Raw genomic sequence first — 22,156 nt, forward strand, 5'->3', positions numbered from 1 at the left:
ACCACGGCCACGACCACGACCATGACCACCTCTCTGTGGATTACGACCGTGTGTTGGATGTGTCTGCTGCGGACGACCACGGTATTGCCCATATCCACCACGAGAGTTTTGCCGATAATTATTATTGAAGGAACGTCCTCATGTAGCAGCATTAATTAGCGGAAGACTGAAAATCCCCAACGGTTTGATCTGACTCGGCAAGCATTTGCTGCCTGTAATCATATGTCGTAAGCTGTGCACAAACATCAGCAAGAGTGGTGGTAGGAATAGTGTTAATAGAGGCAACCACAGAGTTATATTCTCCATCAAGACCACCAAGGATATACTCCTTCAGTTCATCATCATCAATTAGCCGACCAGCTGCAGCAAGTTCTGAAGCAAAACTTTTCATCAAAGCAATATATTTATCTGCAGGCATATCACGCTTCTTTGTATTCACAAGTTTTCCACGCAACATATTGATGCGTGCCTTGGATTGTGAGGCAAACGAGGCTTCAATTGTAGCCCAGATTTCAGCAGCATGTTCTAACGCAAAAAATTGAGCAAGAACATCCTTATTGATTTTGTGAGATAGCTCACCACTTGTTGATCCCTCTCAATCCAGGCTTCGTAGGCCGGATTCGACACAGTGGTCCTCGTGCTTTCAGCTTCAACCTCCAATGTTTTGCAGGTGCTGAATCGGAACCATCAAGTAGCCCCATGACCCGAGCACCGCGAAAGGCAGGAAGAACCTGCATTTTCCAGTAGATGTGATTTTCCCGAGAGAGTTTCTCCGAGGGAGGAGATCCCAGAAGCGCCGCCAGTGTTGAAGAGGAGGTCGCCATGGGGAAGGAGGGAGGGAATCGATCGATGATCTTGACCAGCGATCAGGTTTTTGGCGTGTGTGTTTGGCTAGATCAGATCGCTAGACCTCGGAAGAGGTGGCTCTGTTATGACCGGCCAGGTCTATGGCCACCGGGGGCCCACTGGGCAGGCTTAAGGCCCAAGTTATCTTAGTTTATTTTCAGATTTATGATTATATATACAAGTTGTAAGACTATTTTGAGGATTAAGCAATAAGACTATTCTATTGCCCGGCTCCCAGAGGAGCCGGAACCCTAAAACCCTAGCCCTCTCTCTCCTGCGCCGCCGCCGCCCAGCCGCAAGGACGGCGCCCACGCCCACGCCCAACTCCCTCCTTTCCCTACCACCTACGTCCCAGAGGAGCCCGAACCCTAGCTCCTAACACCTTAGTATCAGCCAGCTCTGGTTCGACCATGTCATCCTCACCACCATCGCCGTCGCTGCCCGTGACCACCACCGCCGCGTCAGCGCCCCTCGCCACGGGGTCGCTGGTCCTCCCATCCGCGCCGCTGGACCTCATCCCCGGCGCGTCAACCGGCCATCCGCCGGCCCCCATCACCACTACGCCGCCGTCGCCATCAACTCTACCAGCCCACTACACCCCGGAGGCCATGGCGGGGGTCCTCAATGACTTGGTCGTCGCGGTCCAGGGCATCCGGCTCTTCCTGGCCAGCCCGTACGGACCGCCACAGCCGCCCCCGCCGCCTGCGCCCTCCAGGCCGCCGACGCTCCCGTGGTACTCGGTGCCCGCCACGCTCACCGGCGGCTACCCGGCGCTACAGCAGCAGGCCGCTCAAGCGCCGGCTGGGCCACACTGGCCCGCGCCAGCACCCGCGGCATTGGCCGCGTCCGCCCCAACCCCGTGGCCGGTCTGGTCTGTCCCCGCCCCCTCCGCGCCGGCTGCACCGGCCCCCACGCCGTCTCCACCGCCTAGCGCCGGCCTGAGTCAGGGCCCTTCCGGGGGGCTTCCGATCCAGCAGGTGCGGTTTCCACCGTCGCCCTCTCCGATTCCGGCTTGGCTCACCGGAACGTCGCCACCGCCGGTCTACACAGAGGCCGGCGAACCGGCGGTGCCCACGCTACAGTTCGGCGCGCCGTCCTCGGCCCTTCGCATCGACGAACCGGTGGGCACTGGCGCATCGACTCCGACACCACCTCGCTTTGCCCGGATCGACTTTGCCACGTATGATGGCTCGGAGGACCCTCTTAACTGGTTAAACCAGTGTGATCAGTTCTTCCGGGGGCAGCGCACACCCGCGTCCGAGCGCACTTGGCTCGCGTCATACCACCTCCGGGGTGCCGCCCAGACATGGTACTACGCCCTCGAGCAGGACGAGGGCGGCATGCCCCCCTGGGATCGTTTCCGCGAGCTGTGTCTCCTTTGCTTCGGACCACCACGGCGCGGCAGCCGCTTGTCCGAGCTGGGCCGCCTACCCTTCACCTCCACGGTCCAGGATTTCGCCGACCGCTTCCAGGCTCTGGCGTGTCATGCACCGGGGGTGACGGCACTACAGCGGGCTGAGCTCTTCGTCGGCGGCCTTCCCGACCACATCCGCGTGGACGTCGAGATGAAGGGACCCCAGGACCTGCAGACGGCCATGTACTACGCTCGGGCGTTCGAGCAGCGTGCCCAGGCCTTAACACGGCCCGCACCACCTCGGGGGAGCCGAGTGCCTCCACGACCACCGCCGGCCGCACCAGCTTCTGCAGCCGCCTCACTGACGGCCACTCCGGCCGCGACGTGGCCCTTCCGGCGCCTCTTGCAGGCCGAGTAGCTCGAGCGCCGCCGCCTGGGGCTGTGCTTTAACTGTGATGCGCCCTATGCCCCGGGCCATGTCTGCCCGCGCCTCTTCTACTTGGAGACAGTCGACGAGACCGAGGACGCTGCCACCGACGATGGACTCGGTGACCCAGCCGCCGCCGAGGTCGCGCCGGCACCCACGCCTGCGCCGACTACGGCCCTTGTCGTCTCCCTCCACGTGTTGGCCAGCATCCGCAATGAGCGGACTATGCTTATTCCGTTCATGATCCACGACGAGACTCTGGTGGCTCTGTTAGACACGGGCTCTACACATAACTTCCTTCCGGAGGCTACTATGCGGCGCCTTGCCCTACAGCCGACGGGAGGGGAGCAGCTGCGGGTCACCGTCGCTAATGGCGACCACCTCCGATGCCATGCGCTCGCTCGGGACGTTCCCATTACTATCGGCGACGAGCACTTCACCATCACGTGTGCCGGCATCGACTTGGGCTGCTTCGACTTCATCCTCGGCGTCGACTTTTTGCGGACTCTCGATCCCATCCTTTGGGACTTCGACGCCCTGACGATGACCTTCTGGCGCCTCGGCCGCCGCATCCGGTGGGAGGGGGTTGGCGGCACCCCAGCGTCGCCCCCACTCCAGCTAGCCGCGGCCACCACGGAGGCCGAGCATCCGCTACTGGATCACCTCCTGCAGCAACACGGTGATCTTTTTGCTGAACCCCAGGGCCTTCCGCCAGCTTGGGTCTACGACCACCGTATTCATCTCCTGCCGGGCTTGGCTCCGGTGGCAGTACGGCCCTACCGGTACCCTCAGTTGCAGAAGGACGAGTTGGAGCGGCAGTGCGCCATCATGCTTGCCGCGGGCATTATCCGTATCTTTACATCACCCTTTACGGCGCCGGTCCTCCTCGTACGTAAGTCGGACGGCACTTGGCGCTTCTGCATCGACTACCGCGCCCTTAATGCTCTCACACTTAAGGATAAGTTTCCTATTCCGGTGGTCGATGAACTCCTGGATGAGCTACATGGTGCGCGTTTCTTCACCAAACTGGACCTCCGGTCGGGGTATCATCAGGTGCGCATGCATCCTGACGACATCGCCAAGACAGCGTTTCGGACCCATCACGGCCACTTCGAGTTCTTGGTGATGCCCTTTGGCCTCGCCAACGCCCCGGCGACATTTCAGGCCTTGATGAACGATGTCCTCCGGCCCTACTTACGTCGGTTTGTGCTCGTTTTCTTTGATGACATTCTTATCTACAGCGCCTCTTGGGCAGAGCACCTCCAGCATGTGGCCATCGTCTTCAATGAGCTTCGGGCGCATCATCTTCATCTTAAGAGCTCGAAGTGCTCGTTCGGGACACCTTTGGTCGCTTACCTCGGCCATGTCATCTCGGCCGAGGGTGTGGCCATGGACGCCGACAAGGTGGCGACCATCGCCGCCTGGCCCATTCCCCAGTCTCCGCGGGCTCTTCGCGGCTTCCTTGGTCTTGCCGGGTACTACCGGAAGTTCATCCGGGAGTTTGTCCTTATCACGGCCCCGCTCACGCGTCTCCTCCGCCGCGACGCCTTCTCTTGGGATACGCAGGCCACTTCAGCGTTCGAGGCCCTCAAGGGGGCCCTCACGATGGGACCCGTACTGCAGATGCCGGACTTCGACCTTCCCTTCACCGTCGACTGTGACGCTTCCGGTGTGGGGTTTGGTGCGGTCCTGCACCAGGGCGATGGACCCCTCGCCTTCTTCAGCCACCCCTTTGCTGCTCGCCATCTTAAATTGGCGGCATATGAGCGTGAGCTCATTGGGTTGGTGCAGGCAGTACGCCATTGGCGGCCCTATCTTTGGGGCCGTTCCTTCCGGATCCGCACGGACTACTACAGCCTCAAGTTCATGCTGGATCAGAGGCTCTCGACGGTTCCCCAGCACCAGTGGATCAGTAAACTCTTTGGCTTTGATTTTACCGTCGAGTACCGGCCAGGTCGCCTCAACACCGTCGCCGACGCCCTATCTCGGCGTGACGCCGATGTGGACGATGATGCGGCGGAAGGGGCTGCCTTCTGCATCATCATCGGGCCCTCTTTCGCCATCTACGCCGACATTCGCCGGGCGACCGCTGCCGCGGCCGACGCCCTCCTCCTGCAGCAGCAGCTGGCGGCGGGCGAGCTAGAGGAGCCGTGGCGTCTAGCCGACGGCCTGCTTCTCCACGGGCGCCGCGTCTTCGTTCCGGCCCACGACGATCTTCGTCAGCAGGTGCTGCGTCTCGCCCACTCGGCGGGCCATGAGGGCGTGCAGAAGACGCTCGATCGCCTCCGCGCCGACTTCTACATTCCAGGTGATCGTGCCCTGGTCCGCGACTGGGTACGGTCTTGTGTGACGTGCCAGCGCAACAAAACGGAGACCCTGCGACCAGCTGGTATGCTTCAGCCCTTGGAGGTCCCGTCTCAGGTTTGGGCGGACATCTCCATGGACTTCATCGAGGGCCTTCCCAAGGTGGGCGGCAAATCCATCATTCTCACGGTGGTCGACCGCTTCTCCAAGTATGCTCATTTCATCGCCCTTGGCCATCCATATTCAGTGGCATCTGTCGCGCGGGCCTTCTTCGATGGCATTGTCCGTCTCCACGGGTTCCCTTCTTCGATCGTCAGTGATCGGGATCCTGTATTCACGGGCCATGTATGGCGCGACCTCTTCCGACTGGCGTGCGTGAAGCTCCGCCTGAGTACCGCCTTCCACCCTCAGACAGACGGCCAGTCTGAGATCGTTAACAAGGTGATTTCCATGTATTTGCGTTGTGTTACAGGTGATCGCCCTCGCGCATGGGTGGACTAGCTCTCGTGGGCAGAGTACTGCTACAACACCTCTTACCACTCCGCCCTCCGTGCTACGCCCTTTGAGGTGGTGTATGGCCGGCCGCCCCACCGATTCTGCCGGTTGATCCGGCCTCGGCGCGGACCGAGGCAGCCGGGGCTCTTTTGAGGAGCCGTGATGAGATGCTCGCGGAGGTTCGGCAACGACTCCTCCAGGCCCAGCAATTGGCCAAACGATACTATGATGGCCACCATCGCGAGGCGGAGTTCGCGGTGGGTGATTGGGTCTGGCTGCGTCTACTTCATCGCTCTACGCAGTCGTTGGACCCACGCGCGAGGAAGAAGCTCGGTCCTCGCTATGCCGGTCCCTTTGCTATCCTGGAACGCATTGGCAAAGTGGCGTACCGTCTTCAGCTTCCGGCAGGCGCACGGATCCATGATGTCTTCCATGTCGGGCTGCTCAAGCCATTCCGCGACGTTCCACCCGCGGCACCGCCGGCGCTTCCGCCGCTCACGGACGGGCGTCTCCTTCCCGCACCGGAGAAGGCGCTGAAGGCTCCGCTGCGCCGAGGCTCCTGGTACGTGTTGATTCGGTGGGCTGGACTACCAGAGGAGGACGCTACTTGGGACCAATGCGAGGAGTTCCGCCAGCACTACCCCGACTTTCAGCTCGAGGACGAGCTGTTTGAGCAGGCGGGGAGAGATGTTATGACCGGCCAGGTCTATGGCCGCCGGGGGCCCACTGGGCAGGCTTAAGGCCCAAGTTATCTTAGTTTATTTTCAGATTTATGATTATATATACAAGTTATAAGACTATTTTGAGGATTAAGCAATAAGACTATTCTATTGCCCGACTCCCAGAGGAGCCGGAACCCTAAAACCCTAGCCCTCTCTCTCCTGCGCCGCCGCCGCCCAGCCGCAAGGACGGCGCCTCCCCGCCAGCCGCCGCGTTCTAGCCCACGCCCAACTCCCTCCTTTCCCTACCACCTACGTCCCAGAGGAGTCCGAACCCTAGCTCCTAACAGGCTCTGATTTCATGTGAAATTGCAGGAAACGGGATGCTTTCTCGGGTCCCGGTTGCGTGTTAATATAGATGGGAAGAGCCCCCATCGTGGCGTTACAAAGGAGACCGATCGTTGGTGTACTACACCATACGAAAGGTTCAGAAACAGACGCTAGGTTCAGTTACAAGAAGTCCAACACGGAGTTCTCTATCTGATTGGGCCGGCGTTTTCCCCACCTCAGGTGGTCTGTTCGCCTGGGGGCAAGCCCACAATGGCACTCGGCGGCGGCGGGTGGTGCGCCGGGGCACGCGCGGCGGCGACGCAACTGGCAGCGAGGCTCAGCGCGTGCGGCGGAAGCACGACGACCGACGATGCAGCGTGCAGCGCAGGCGTTGCGAGCGGCAGCACGGTGCTGCGTTGCGGCGTCACGGCGGACGGCGCCTCGTCGCGTGCCCGCGGTGATGCGGGACCGTTCGAATAGTTGGCCCGGGCATCGCGCGGTGGTTGCGACTTGCGAGTCGGTGCGCACGGGCATGGACATGCTTGCACGTTGAACACGTTTAGGCGACGTGAATGGCGCGACTGCAGCGCGTGCAAGCACGATCGCGATCTTTTGGTGGGGAAACGAGCTTCCATTAATCACAACTGGAGTCCTTCCTGATACGATCCACATACAAGAAAATCAGGAATGATCCTGATATGCACCCACTTCTCCAGCTACACGAAATCAATCATACATGATGTCCTACAGTCAAGTAAGGGGCACCGCCACCTCGCCTTGCTCGCCTCATCGCCGGCTATATAATAGTCGGCCTCTGGCCAAGACCCCCACCCCCAACCACAGCGAACAGAGTGAGATTTAGACAGAGAAAAGGCTACGGATACATACGGAGAGAAAATGCAGATTACTGGTAAGGTGAAGTGGTTCAACGAATCCAAGGGGTTCGGCTTCATCACCCCCGACGACGGCAGCAAGGACGTCTTCGTCCACTTCAGCGCAATCCATGGCAACGGCTTCAAGACCCTCGCCGAGGGCCAGCGTGTCGAATTCGAAATTCAAGACGGCCAAAAAGGCCCGTCCGCCGTCAATGTCAAGGCCCTAGAGCTAGAGGAGGATAAAAGGATTTCGAGCAAATTGTAAGAGGATGCTCCACCCATCCACATCGTGCGATGCGTGATATCCTATGCTGCGTTCGGAAGGATTTGCTATTGTTTGTATTCTCTTCTCACCTGTGCACTAAAATCTGTACCGTTTCTCCTTTTCTTTTTTACATCAAGCTACATGGGTTAACTACTGCTCTGTTCGGGCTTGCAAGGAATATGGTTTTTTGTTTGAGTCAAATGTTTTTTTTTACTTTAAATGAGTGTATACAACGAAATATTGATAATTACAGTACCAAATCAGTATCAATAGAATTATCATGAAATGTGTTTCTGTAACGTATTTGTTGGGTATTGTAAATTTTGATAATAACTATTTATATAAACCTGGTCCACTACTGTGGAAATTAGTCTCTTGATACCCCTCATTGCACACGGTGTTGACCAAACGGTATGCGCGACCGAGAGATTTTATAAGCAACTACATATGTAGCGATGAAAAATTTCAGTGGCCGTTATATGACAAATCAAGTTGTCCGAAGAAATTCCCCGCAAAAGAAAAGTTGTCCGAAGAAAATGATACCAAACCTCATCGAAGTTGGACACAGACTCTGTTGCCCTAGCACGCATGTATGCAACGTAGTAGGCAAGTTTTTTATATATACTAGACCATGAAGACGCGTTGCCGCGCCCGTCCCTGCATTGTAAATATAGGTTGACTTCGGCGTCTATTTGACATGTAAACTTTGCACCATACAGCCTCTTTGCAGTAACTTGTTTTCAACAATTTCTTGATCACCTTCATTAAGAAGAGATAAACACAAAGCATATACTCCCTCCGTCCTTAAAAGAGTATACTTTCAACTTTGTTGGAAAGTCAAATTTTATTATGTTTGACCGTATTTATACAATAATACATCAACATTTATGCCATCAAATTAGTAGAATTAGATTCATGACACGATATATTTTCATCATATACCTATTTGGTTTCATAAACATTGATAAATTTTTCCACAAACTCGGTCAAACTTAGAGATAGTTTAACCCTCCAACAAAGTTGGAAGTACAATCTTTCAAGGACAGCGGGAGTATGTTACAATAGTACTGCAGAAACATGAAACCAAAATGCAAGTCTCATAGCAATGAGTGTGGCACAAGATCCTAGGCATGCACAAACATAGTTATTTTATCATTGTCAAAGAATTTGAGACATAATTTCACAATGACAAGTGTATATATGAATTGGCCTCATAATTTCTTGTATTTATCTACATGTGTAACATCACTTCAGAAGAGACCAACAAAAGATACACCCAGGTTAAGCAGCTTTACTCAATAAAAAATACAAAAAGAGAAGACTCGACCGATGCATCTACTCTTACCAGCAGAAAAATGCAAAAAGAACATCTGTTTTAACCATGAGCCAGAAAGAAACGCATTCAGCATGTACCTATTCTTATTAGGAGGACAAACGAGGAAGAAATGATTATGTGAAGCATCTGTTCTTACCAGTAGCACAATTTTCCTTACCAATGTTGAATCGATGAAATCATCCCTTTTTGGTAGTGTATAATCTCAACAAGAACAAGAAGTGCATATACGTTCTCATGAATGGGCTACACTATAAGAAGTCATGAACAAGAAGTGTCAGAGCATTTGCACATGATATCAGGCAAAGAACAAATACAAGTGGTAATCTGATCAATTCAATCAGTTTTCAAGCACAGATTTATACATATAGAGCAAAACTAAACATCTAGCATCAACATCACTTACAGGTCGATGGATTTGCATCCACCGATAGCACTACTTCCAAATCTATTGATTTGCAACCGAAACAGAGAAATATCACACGCAAAATAAAAGAAGATAGAGATAGAAATAGATTATATCACCTTGGGAGGAATCATGGAAGATCCACGCAGCTCTTTCAACAAGCACCAAAAAACTGATATTTGTGTTGAAGAAGTAAATGATAAAAATTACCCCATGGCACCATTGTGTTTTTGGAGCTGTGATGTGCGATCCCTGGTTGCTCGATCATAACATAAGTTGGTTTATACATTCCCATGCTTAACTTTTTCTGAATTCACTTCTCTTCTGCAAATTGAGAAGAAACAGATTGATAGCTGATCAATGACAACATGCTTGAAAAAAAAATGGGATAAGAACCAATACTCTAAAAATAATAATGATCAGGCATCAATTTTTTTTCTACTATAAAGTGTAAAGCAGAACAACAATTTACCTTTAAAGGCATTGGTATATTTGTTTCATTGTTGCCATCGTGGTCATAGCAGAATCATATGGACCCGTGACATTGGCAAGCGATTTCTTCTAGAATTCATTGATTTCTTTCTCAATTATCAATCCATGCACAAGAGTCAACATGACCTGAGGGAAGAAATAGAAGCATAGGACTCACAAGCTCACAAGAAGAAAAAAAATTCAATGGAACCAGGGCACGAACCAATCTGTTACGCGATTCCTCAATAGTCCAAATAAAGGGTAGGTGAGATGTGTTTACCTACAGAAGATGAGATTCGTGAGGATGCATCACGCATGCGAATTCATCGGGGGAATAGGGCTCCTTCAGAAAAAGAAGGATCAATCCATGCATCAAGAATTTCTTCTACGTGGGCGGACTGTACAACAGTACAACTTTGTAGGCTAATCTGGTATGCCGATCGGGGGAATAGGGCTCCTTCAGAAAAAGAAGGATTAACCATGAGGGATGAAGACGACAACGCACGTCTAGGAGGACCGCTGAACTGCGAGGAATGAAGCCGACGGCGCACGCCGCCGCCTTGGGAAGAACCGAGGCAATGTGACGGAAAAGTCATGAGATGATAGAAAGCACGGAACGGGCATGTGTACTCTACTTTCCTGGACCTAACCTATGTTTCTCAGGACTAGTCAGCCCGATTAAGGACAGAATGCCTAGGTCCATCAGCGGAGCAGCAGCCCGTTTATGGTGGGTAAGTGGGGCGCGATGACGGAGCGAAAAACGCGCAGGCGCGGCCGAGGGAACGAACGGCAGATTTGTAGCGTCCATTAGCCTGATCCGACGGCAGAGGACGTCAAATTGCTGTGAAGGGGCGTGGGTAGCTCCGTTTTACTGTTTTGTAATGTGATGATGCCATTATCACAAAAGGATCAAAATTTCCAGCATTTAACAACCCCCCCGACCCCCACCCCCCCTTCCCACTCTCCTCAACTGAAATCCTTTGGGGCAACTAGCTTCCCGCTCAAAAAAAAAAACCAACTAGCTCCAACTAGCACCGCCATCATCCTTTGTGTTCACTCAGTATAAGTGACTATTCTTTTTTAGAGAAAAGACGCAGCCGAGTCCAAGAGGATTCGCACCTTGCCCGACTTTGAATTAACAAAACTATCAACCGGCTAGGATACAACTGCAACAAACAACCGTCAAGAGCAAATAGGAAACGGAAAGATACAAAGGCGCTGGAAAGCACCTAAGGCCTTGTACAATGCAAGGTGCTGAGGAGAGGTGCTTGAAGAAATAAACCAGGCTTTTCTTAAGCATCAATGCTTATTTGTACAGGGTAGATGCTTAATTAGGCGTCTCTTCTATAGAAATAGGCACTGGTGCTTCAGAGAAAACCCGGTTTATTTTTCTAAGCAGCTTCCTAAGCACCTAGCATTGTACAAGGCCTAACAAGGCCCCAAACGCTTCGCACAGGAAGGATATACAAAGAAACTAAGAGCTTAAAACGTCGAGGTCCTCTTCCACAGCAGAACCATAACAAGTAGCATGCCAACACTGGAGAAGAAATGAGTAAGCATCAACATGGCGTGCCATCACCAAACACTAAGGACCCCGGCGCAATCCGTCCATCCAAATCCATCTCTGAAGGAGGCCACAACCTCCTCGCCTGGATCGCAAGGCGTCGCACCGTCGGAAGTTCGGAAAGTTCCAAGGACATGGATGAATGCCACCGGGGGTCACTTAGAGAGGGTTAGCGCACACCGGATGCGCCGTCTTGGCACTCCAAGAGCAAGCAGAGGCCACGTTGCACATGGCGAGACCACGTCGGAGGAAAAGCACATGTTTGGACAAAGAAGAGCACACCAGTTGCCGCCTCGAACAAACCCAATAGTGCCCATCACCGCAAAGCTCCCAAGGCAGCGCCTTCAAGAAGGAAACGACGCAGAGCACCGCCGCCGCCCACCGCTGTTAGGATTTTCACCTGGGAGGCTCTGGGCAAGGAAGAGGTGGAGCAGACTTGGCCAACGTCTCCATGAAGAACTACGACACCCTCGGGCGTCATCGTCGTCACGGCCGGCCGAAGCCGACCAGGGATTTCTCCCAGTCTGGATTCCCACCACCAGCTCCCACCGCAACCCGGACGAAGGTCGACTAGCACGCCAGCGAGACCGATGTGCCAGGTGTCTTTCAGTTATTCGCTGTCGTTGCCATGTCATTTGCTTGCGTGTTGCATCTTGCCATGTCATCATCTGCATTGCATCGTCATGTTTTCAAAACTTGCATCCGTCCGAGTTCTCCTCGTTCCGTCCGTTGTCCGTTCTGAGCCCAGACACACTTGCACGCGCCAGCGGCATGTCCGAAATATTATTTTATAAGTGGCCGGAAAATGTTCTCGGAATGGGTTGAAAGTTGGCATGTGGTGTTGTTATGTTGTTAGTAGGTCGCCTGCCAAGTTTCATCGCATTCGGAGCTCGTTTGATAGCCCAGCCGTTAAACTATAGCGGCAATATAGCCGGTCTAACGTCGGACGTTTTCGGTCTCCGAAAACTGTTGCTGGGTCTCTCTCTCTCTCTCTTCTCTCCCGCAGCCCTCGGCCTTCTACACAGTCACAATCATCCCACCTAGGCCCACCTATCCCCCCTCCCGATCGGATCCATCGGTCGCGATCAGAGGCTCCGAAACCCATCCTAACCCGCCCTTGCCTCCGTGGCCTTTTGTCGGAATCCCTCTTTGCACAGTGCATCGAAACCCTTCGCAACCATGTCCGAAACTTCCCCGAACCCGAATCCGCACGGTCATGACCAGTGGGTCCGGAACAATCCCGAGTTATCCTAAACATCATCTGTTCTTTGTTTAGACCACCCGAAGCCGTTCGATCAAAATCTAGAGGCTCTAATCCCCTCTCTTTTTAGCCACCTACTATATATAGTGGGCAACCCCTAACAAAATCAGACCAAAACCCTAAATTTTAGGGAGATGTCCCATCCATCCTTCTCTGTCGCCGCCACCCCGTGTCTCATCTTCCACATCGGGATCCCCTCACTCAAATCTCCCTCGATCCCCTCGCCCAACCATCGAGCTGCTGTGTCCCGCACCCACAGCCTCGTGCGCCCGAGGCCTCGCCTCTTCCCGATCCCGCCTGAGTTCAGGGAGACGAGCTCCTCCCAAGGCAAGCCCCTCGACCCTGCCGTCTGTCGCGCCGCCGGCAACCAACTCCCCGTAGTAGAGCTCCGCCTCGCCACTGTTTTGCACCCATTCCAGCAGAGAAACGGACGGATCTGTCTTCCCCGCATCCGCCCTCTGCCTCTTCGCCTCACCGAAGTCCAGCACATCGCCGGCAGTGCCACCGCAGGACCTCCTCGACCCTCCTTCTCCTGCCCGAGCTCGTGGAGGCCCGTCTCCTTGTAGCGCCCTTCGCCGCCTAGTTCGTCCGCGCCTTGCCCGCCAGACTCCCTCACCGTCCTCCCGCGGCCGGAGAGCACCACCAGCAGCGCCGCGAGGCCTCTGCTCCCTTCCCTTTCCTTTTCCTTGCTGAACCTCTCCCTCTCCTGTCGCTCAGCTCTCTTTCTCTCCTTTTTTTGTTTTTTTCATGGACAGGGGATCAAGCCGCCACCACTATGGTCTTCCTCCGCCACGGGACACCGGCGCCCCGACCTCCATCCCCGCCCGACGCCCAGTTCCGCTCGCCTCCTCTGCTTCGGCGTCATCCCCGTCGCCGGAGGATGCGGCACCCGGCCGCCTCGAGCCCCGACGCCGACGAGCCATCACCTCCGCCGCCCTTGCCCGTTCCCGACCGGCGTCGCTCTGAAACCCGTCGCTGTCGTTTGTCTTCAAAAACGAGCAGAGCAGTTCCCCCGCGCCTGGAACCGCCCGATCCCGTTGACCGCCCTCTGCTTCGCGTTCCTGGGCCTGCATCATGCGCGTGGCCTCTTCGCCTTGGGCCGCTTCTACTGCACCGCTCCAGGGCCACATCCAGATCCGGCCTCGCCGTCCTGGGCCATGGCCCGCTATGTGAGCAGCCGCCCGAGATCCCCTGTGCACTATCGGGGCAGCTAGTTTCAGCCTGTTCTGTTTTTTTTTTCTGCTGCTGCGATTTTAGCAATTATCCAGAAAACTGCATATTTACAGAACAGTCCTTCATGTTCATGCATTTAATATCTCACAAACCGTGCATCGGTTTAAAATGTTTTAAATAGGTAAAATGTTTAGAATTGCATCTAGTTTCATAATATGATGTTTTCATTCATGTTTAAGATGTTTAAATTAATGTTTGCTTAAATTTACTCAAATGCCATGTTAAAATGATTTATTTCATAAATAAATAACCGTAGCTCCGAACTTAACAAACTTTATATGTAAATGGGGTGTAAAAAAGCTTAGATTAACATGGTGGCATGCTTTGCATGTTTAACAACTCCAAAATATGCTTTAGGGCAGAACAGTACCAAATTTAAAATATGCACATGAGGATTTTTCCGAACTTGTTGCTTGTTGTTCCGGCCTCATTTAAATTTGCCTAGATAGGTAGTTTTCATATGCTCTACCTCTTGCCATGTTTAACAATATTTAATATTGTTGGGTACATAAATGAGATCGAACTAAATAAATTGTTGTGGTGTTTCGTCAATATGCAACTCGTTGCATATTGATCTCCACTTAATTTGTAGAATTGTTTGTGCACTTTGCCATGCCATGTATCTTTAAACCGGACATGCATCATACTTGGTTGTGCATCATGCGATGGTTATGTGATGGTTGTTTACCATGGTGTTTGCTTCTTTCCGGTATTGCTTCTTCGGATTAGTTCCGTTAACGTCGCGTTTGTGAGGATCCGTTCGACCACGTCCGTTTGTCTTCTTCATGGACTCGTTCTTCTTCCTTGCGGGATCTCAGGCAAGATGACCATACCCTCGAAATCACTTCTATCTTTGCTTGCTAGATGCTCGCTCTATTGCTATGTCTATGCTACGATACCCACCACTTGCTTATCATGTCTCCCATATTGCCATGTCAAACCTCTAACTCACCTTGTCCTAGCAAACCGTTGTTTGGCTATGTTATCGCTTTGCTCAGCCCCTCTTATAGCGTTGATAGTTGCAGGTGAAGATGAAGCTTGTTCCATGTTTGGAACATGAATATTTGTTGGGATATCACAATACCTCTTATTTAATTAATGCATCTATATACTTGGTAAAGGATGGAAGGCTCGGCCTTATGCCTAGTGTTTTGTTCCACTCTTGCCGCCCTAGTTTCCGTCATACCGGTGTTATGTTCCTTGATTTTGCGTTCCTTACACGGTTGGGTTATAATGGGAACCCCTTGACAGATCGCTTTAAATAAAACTCCTCCAGCAAGGCCCAACCTTGGTTTTACCATTTGCACTAACAACCTACCACCTTCCCTTGGGTTCTGCAGACTCAAGGGTCATCTTTATTTTAACCCCCCGGGCCAGTGCTTCTCTAAGTGTTGGTCCGAACTGAGCTGCCTGCAGGGCCACCTCGGGGAAACTTGAGGGCTGGTTTTACTCGTAGCTAGTCTCATCCGGTGTTGCCCTGAGAACGAGGTACGTGCGACTCCTATCGGGATTTGTCGGCACATCGGGTGACTTTACTGGTTTAGTTTTACCATTGGCGAGATGTCTTGTAACCGGGATTCCGAGTCTGATCGGATTGTCTTGGGAGAAGGAATATCCTTCGTTGACCGTGAGAGCTTGTGATGGGCTAAGTTGGGACACCCCTACAGGGTTTTGAACTTTCGAAAGCCGTGCCCGTGGTTATGGACAGATGTGAATTTGTTAATGTCCGGTTGTAGAGAACCTGAAGCTTGACTTAATTAAAATACATCAACCGCGTGTGTAACCGTGATGGTCTCTTCCCGGAGTTCAGGGAGTGAACACGGTGTTGGAGTTATGCTTGACGTAGGTTGTTCTAGGATCACTTCTTGATCATGGATTCTCGAACGTGCTTTGCCTTCTCTTCTCGCTCTCATTTGCGTATGTTAGCCACCATACATGCTAGTGCTTGCTGCAGCTCCACCTCATACCCTTTTACCTACCTATAAGCTTAAATAGTCTTGATCGCGAGGGTGTGAGATTGCTGAGTCCCCGTGACTCACAGATTCCTTCCAAAACCAGTTTGCAGGTGCCGATGAAACCGTGCAGGTGACACAACCGAGCTCAAGGAGGAGCTCGATGAAGATCGTGTTCGTTATGTTGTTCCGTTTCCAGTTGGTCAGTAGTGGAGTCCAGTTGGGACGATCGGGGATCTGTGTAGCATTTGGGGTAGTCTTCTTTTATTTTGGGTTCTGTAGTCGGACCTTGATTGTATCTGGTGATGTAATGCTTTATTCATGTAATTGTGTGAAGTGGCGATTGTAAGCCAACTATGTATCTTTTTCCCTTATGTATTACATGGGTTGTGTGAAGATTACCTCACTTGCGACATTGCTTTCAATGCGGTTATGCCTCTAAGTCGTGCTTCGACACGTGGAAGATATAGCCGCATCGAGGGCGTTACAGGAGCACACCGAACAGGGGAAGATAAGCAACAGGCAGATCTAGCACCGCCAGCCTCCAGGGCTGCATGCCGAGGCCATAGTCCACCGAACCCCCGCCGCATGGCCAGGCCACTGGTACCACGCCTACTCCATCTCTCACTGCAAAGCAAATGGAGTCTCACCGGAAGGGCCGCCGCCCAAATCCAGAGAGCCACGCTCACCCGTCTCCGAAGAAACGAGCAGCTCACGTGAAGCCGGCCGGTCCATCCACCGCAGCGAGCACCACTCCAAGGCCCCACCTGGAACGACCTCCTTCAAGCACCCCAGCACCGTGATCTAGATCTGGCCGCTCCAAGCACAAGGAGCGACCCACCGGACGGGGCAGCAGTCAGCAACGACCATGCCTGCTCCCCATGTCGGCTGGCGGCAAGAGGCAAGGCCCCAGCCCGCAGGGAGGCCACCTGAACGAGATCCAGCGGCGCCGACCTCCACGCAGCCCCCGTGCCACCGAGCACGAAGCGGGCGAGCAGGGACGAGGCCAACGCGAGGATGGAGGGAGGAGGAGGAGGTGGAAGGAGTCTCGCCGCCGCGGGCCGGTCGGAGGCCGCCGGTGACGGCGGCAAGGGGAGGTAGCAGGGGTGGCGGCGCTTGGGGTAAAAAACCTAATCGCCCCCGAGTCGCCTGCGCGAGACGATGCAGGGGACGTGACTTCATATAAATGACTATTCAAGCTACTCAAAGAGGAATATGTTTGGCAAGAAGTACTTCGTAACAAATACCTACACGCAAAAGACTTTATCCCAGGTGACGGCTAAACCAACAAAGTCGCCCTTTTGCAAGGGTCGGTTGAGGATGAAGGTTGATTTTTTTAGCTGAGGGGATTTCGTAATAGGCAATAGTCAAACTAAACAATTTTGGGAAGATACTTGGATAGAGATGCTCGGGTAGGCCTTAAATACCCAAACCATTATACCATCAAGTAGCGAAATAACAGCGAATCAACCTGTGGTTGAGTTGGTTTGGTGGGCAGTGGTATTCCCAACCCACCAGGGTTCAAATACTAGTGCTCGCATTATTCCTGGATTTATTTTAGGATTTCCCGCGATACGCTTTCAGTGGGAGGAGACGTTCCTGTCGACGACGAGGCGCCTACGGTTATGCGCGTGTATATGAGCGCTTGTGTCTGTACTGATGCTAAAAAAAAAGTAGCGAAATAACATGTTTGTGGCTTTTGTGTTAGAGCCACGTTTGTTGAATATTATGTTTCAACAAGCACTTATTGGGGATAAGTGGATCGTTTGGGTTCATTTGCTCCAAATGTTGACGGCGGATAACCTCCCGCTTGATGAAGACTCTTTCCGGTGGAAGCTCACCAATTTGGGTGCTTTTCTATTAAGTTTGCGTACGTTGGTATTATAAAAATTGGATCGACATTAAAAAACAAATGTTTCTTAAGTTGATGGCCCCATTAAAGATAAAGAATTGTATGTGGTTCTTATACAAAGGTGTATTTTCTAACCAAAGTAAAACAAGTTACATGCTTAAAAAGTGTGTAAACATTCTATTTAAAAAGCATGATTTTTGGAAAGTTCATCGTCTATTTAATAAATGTGCATGACATATTTAAAAATTAACGTGTATTAAATTTTTCTCATATTTTAAAAAATGTTCAATGTGTGTTTAAAAAATCATTGTGTGTTTGAAAATTGTTCATCAGGTATTAAAAATGTTCAACATATTTTGCAAAAAGCATTCACCGCATATTAGAAAAATGTTCATGTATAAAAATGCCCTAAAAAATATTAAACGAGAATAAAAAAATTCACCGTGTTTAAAAAAGTTCAATGTGCATTTTCAAAAATCTTTGATAAAGAAATGCAAATTTAAATTATTCGCAAAAAATGTGATTAAAAATAAGGGAGAAAAACGTAATAACAAAAACCGGAGTGAAAAACCAAATCGGAAACAGAAAAACAAACAAGAAAACGTTGTACTGGAGGAAAGCCCCCCGACTGGGCCGGCCCGATTTCCATCACTGTCGGCGTGCCACACAGTTCTCAAAAAAAAAAAGCGTGCACGTTGGAGCACGTGAACGGCGCGACAGTATCTGGGCAGGTTTGCGTGTGTGATTTGATCCTGATATGCACCCACCTCTCCAGCTACATGAAATCAATCGTACATGACATCCTGCACTAAAATACCCGGTCGCACCACCACCTCTCCTCGCCTTGCTCGCCTCACCGCCGGCTATATAACAGTCCACCTCTGGCCAAGACCCCCACCCCCAAGCACAGGCACAGCGAACAGGTTGAGATCTTGAGAGAGAAGAGACTGCAGAGATACATACCGAGAGAAAATGTCGCTTACTGGTCAGGTGAAGTGGTTCAACGAATCCAAGGGGTTCGGCTTCATCACCCCCTCGGACGGCAGCAAGGACGTCTTCGTCCACTACTCGGCAATCGCTGGCCCCGGCCTCCGGAACCTCGCCGAGGGCCAGAATGTCGAATTCACCATCGAGAACGGCCCAAAAGGTCCGACCGCCGCCAATGTCAAGGCCATATAGGAGGAGCAATATCGGCTCCTTTTGTAATTTGCTCCACCCGGTCGAGCAAATGGAGTCCAAGGGTATGCTGCTTTCGTAAGGACTGCTGTTTGTTTGTGTTCTATTCTCACCAGTGCACCAAAATCTGTACTGTTTCTTTCTTTTCTCTTTTTACACCAAATCTACACGGGTTAATTACTGTTGCGTTCGGGTTTGCAAGGATTGTGGATTTTGTTTAAGTCAAATATTTAAACTTCGAATAAGTTTGTACAAAGATGTATCAACATTCACAGTACCATACCAAATCAATATCAATAATTTGTCATGAAATCTCTTCTTATTATGTATTTCCGGGATATTGTAAGATGTTATTAATACGGACGCCGATAACTGGCGAACGTTCGGTCTAGGGAGGGACCAGACCGAACGACTCGTTCGTGCTGGAGTAGTGAAGGACCGAACAAACTCGTTCGGTGGAAAAGAACCTCCAGCCCGAACGCCTCACCCCCCCTAACGATCAAACTTGTCGTTACGCAAAACACACGATCCAGTAGAGAAAGTGGGCCTACAGGCCTTTTTCCTGTGAAAAGAAAAACGAAAAATAAAGCCCATATTGAGTTATGACTAGTAAAAAGCTCAGTTTCCTGTGACTAATAAACACTGGTCTTTTGCACGACAAAAATGTCATTGACTATTGGCATTCTATGAAATAAATTGCCATGTTCAAGTTTATGTTTTCAAAAATGGCACAAAAAAAGGAAGAAGTTCATGGCAATCTGCATCGCTACGGTATGAAAAGTTGCCATCACTACGAAATTTACAAAAAAACAAAAAAGTTGCCATGAAGTGATATGATGAAAAAGGTTCTGTGTAGACACATAGAAAAAATTCAGAAAAAATATAAAGAAAACATCTTAAGTTGTAATGATATCGTTCATGTAATCCCCATGGCAAAACAAATTTCAAAGGATCAAAACTTTTTGCCATGGCAAAAACAAATTTGAAAAAACAAACTTGCCGTATTCTCAAACTAATTTGTAAAAATGGCCATGACTAACATTCTACGGATGGACATAGCAAAAAGACACAACGAACCATGGCAAAAAATGCATTTAGTTGCCATGGAAAAATTCGCATCTATAAACAAATACTGATTTTAGTTGCCATGGCAAGTTTGCCATGGGTTTGAACATCTTAGCTTGCCATGTTTTTTAACATCTTTAGTTGTCATAGCAAGTTTGTCATGTTCATGTTTGCCATCTATTTGTACAAACTTAATTAAAACAGAAGTTTGCCTTGTTTTTGCACATCTTAAGTTTGCCATGGCAAGTTTGTAAAATGTATTTGACATCTTAAATTGCCATGTTTTTGAACATCTTTTGTTGCCATGGCAAGTTTGCATGTTTGTGAACATGTTAATTAAAAAAAGTTTGCCATGTTTTTGAACAAACTTAATTAAAAGAAGTTACCATCTTTTTGCACACATTAAAGTTTGCGATGTTTTTGAACATTTTAAAATGCCATGGAAAATTTGCCATATTTTTGAACATCTACAAAGTTTGCCATGTTTTTGAACATCTAAAGTTACCATGGAAAAGTTTGCCATGTTTTTGAACATCTATAACTTTTCCATGGCAAGTTTGCATGTTTTTTGACAAGTTAATTAAAGAAGTTTTCCATGCCATAAATGGAGTCAAATTTGCCATGGCAAAAATGTAGTACTTTTGCCATGGAAATAACTTAAAAATATCATGGCTACACAATTATACATAGTAAAAGTTGCCATGTTCTATAAACGCAAATTTGCCATAATATTTAAATAAAAATTGCCATGCTCTTTACAATAAATTTGCCATGGCAACTTAGAAGAAAATTTGCCACGGCGACTTAATCCAAAATTTGCCATGTGAAAATGAAAGTATTTTTTTCCATGGCAAAAAATCAAGTTAAATTTGCCATGGCAAAAATGGAGTAAAATTTTGCCATGGTAACTTAAAATAAAATTTGCCATGGCAACTTAATCTAAAATTTTCCATGTGAAATACAAGTATTTTTGCCATGGCAACTTAATCTAAAATTTTCCATGTGAAATACAAGTATTTTTGCCATGGCAAATATTGATGTTTGCGAAGCACAAAACATGACAAAATTGCAGTCGGGGTGCATATCAACTTGCCGTCACTGGAAACAAATTTGCCATCATTTTTAGGGGGAGGGGGACATTTTAATCTGTAACTTTCCATGTGCTCCCGAACAAAACCACAAAAATGGCAGCCTGCAACAAAATGTTGCAGCAAAAATGTGCCATGGCAACATCTACCCACATTTGTGCAAATTAGCAGGACACAAATTATAGAGGATTCATCTCCTGCAGCTAATACATACGTTCCAGTCCCCAAAGTACTACACTAAGCAACACCCCATGTTGATTATCTTCTAAAAATCCAACAATCGGCAGGACGACAACTCGTCTCGAGAAAACTCACACTAGTTAGTAGAAGAACTGGAATGGGAGAGGCGTGGGCACGATTCATACCTTAGACACGAGCTGCACAATTTGTAGAAAACGCGGCGAGCGGTCGGCAGCGAGCGCCTCGACCCGGACGTAACCACGCCGCCGCCCGGCCTCTGGCGAGCCGCCGCTCATGGAGACGGTCGCGCGTGGAGGGCCTCGTTCTCCGCTTCCAGGCGCGCGTGGTCGGCGACAAGCGGCTCGACCCGGTCATACACACGCCACCGCCCGGTCTCCGGCGAGCCGCGGCTCATGAAGACGGCCGCGCATGGAGGGCCTCTCGTTCTCCGCTTCCAGGCGCGCGCGATCGGCGGTGAGCGCCTTGACCCGGTCATACCCACGCGGCCGCCCGGCCTCCGGCGAGCCGCCACTCATGAAGACGGCCGCACGGTTCGTCTCCGTGCCCTGGCGTGCTTGGGTGGGATCCAGCCATCTACCGCCATCCGGGGCTCTCCTACCACGCATCTAGCGCGGGCTACTCGCCGGGAGTCGCCGGGATCCGCGGGCCTCACCGTATTAGAGGCAGCCGGGGGAGGATAGGGGAAGAGTGGGGAAAAGGAGTGAGGCAGAGGAGTGGACGGCGTTCGGGAGAGTTCGTTTCATCCCGAACGAGTTTGTGGGCTGACGTGGCGACTTTGTATGCTCCAAAATTCGTGCGACACGATGGACGGCGATGAGGACGTTCGGGCCGGGACGCCCAGAAACCGAACGTTCGGAGGTTATCGATTCCGCAATAATAACTCCTATAAACTCGGTCCACTACTATGGAAACTAGTCTCTTGATACCCCTCATTGCACACGGTTTGGACCAAACTTTATGTGCAACCCAGAGATTCGGTGAACAATTGAATGTGTGGCG

General features: G+C 50.9%; 1 protein-coding gene, 1 long non-coding RNA gene and 1 pseudogene across 5 annotated transcripts; 1 reads left to right on the forward strand and 2 right to left on the reverse strand.

Moving 5' to 3' along the window:
• Positions 1–216: 216 nt before the first annotated feature.
• Positions 217–352, reverse strand: LOC119359933 (annotated as a pseudogene).
• A 6,889-nt stretch (positions 353–7,241) lies between these two features.
• On the forward strand, positions 7,242–7,729 carry LOC119353598 (cold shock-like protein CspC). Its single transcript, XM_037620221.1, has one exon. The coding sequence runs from the start codon at positions 7,313–7,315 to the stop codon at positions 7,553–7,555; it is 243 nt and encodes an 80-aa protein (XP_037476118.1). The 5' UTR covers positions 7,242–7,312; the 3' UTR covers positions 7,556–7,729.
• Positions 7,730–7,955: 226 nt separating this feature from the next.
• Positions 7,956–21,925, reverse strand: LOC119353599. Of its 4 annotated transcripts, none has more exons than XR_005170475.1 (3): positions 21,322–21,925; positions 9,767–10,045; positions 7,956–9,618 (listed from the first exon to the last, which is right to left on the reverse strand). It is a non-coding gene; the product is annotated as an uncharacterized LOC119353599 (long non-coding RNA). The 4 variants fall into 4 exon arrangements; XR_005170474.1 differs by having other exon boundaries at positions 9,767–10,108; XR_005170473.1 differs by lacking the exon at positions 21,322–21,925 and having other exon boundaries at positions 7,956–9,139; positions 9,414–9,618; positions 9,767–10,689.
• Positions 21,926–22,156: the final 231 nt, after the last annotated feature.

This window comes from Triticum dicoccoides, chromosome 2A, assembly GCF_002162155.2.
Source record: "Triticum dicoccoides isolate Atlit2015 ecotype Zavitan chromosome 2A, WEW_v2.0, whole genome shotgun sequence".
Classification (NCBI taxonomy): domain Eukaryota; kingdom Viridiplantae; phylum Streptophyta; class Magnoliopsida; order Poales; family Poaceae; genus Triticum; species Triticum dicoccoides.

Excerpts from the sequence above, each read along its gene's own strand:
- LOC119353598 (XM_037620221.1), top strand. The coding sequence starts at position 7,313 with ATGCAGATTACTGGTAAGGTGAAGTGGTTCAACGAATCCAAGGGGTTC.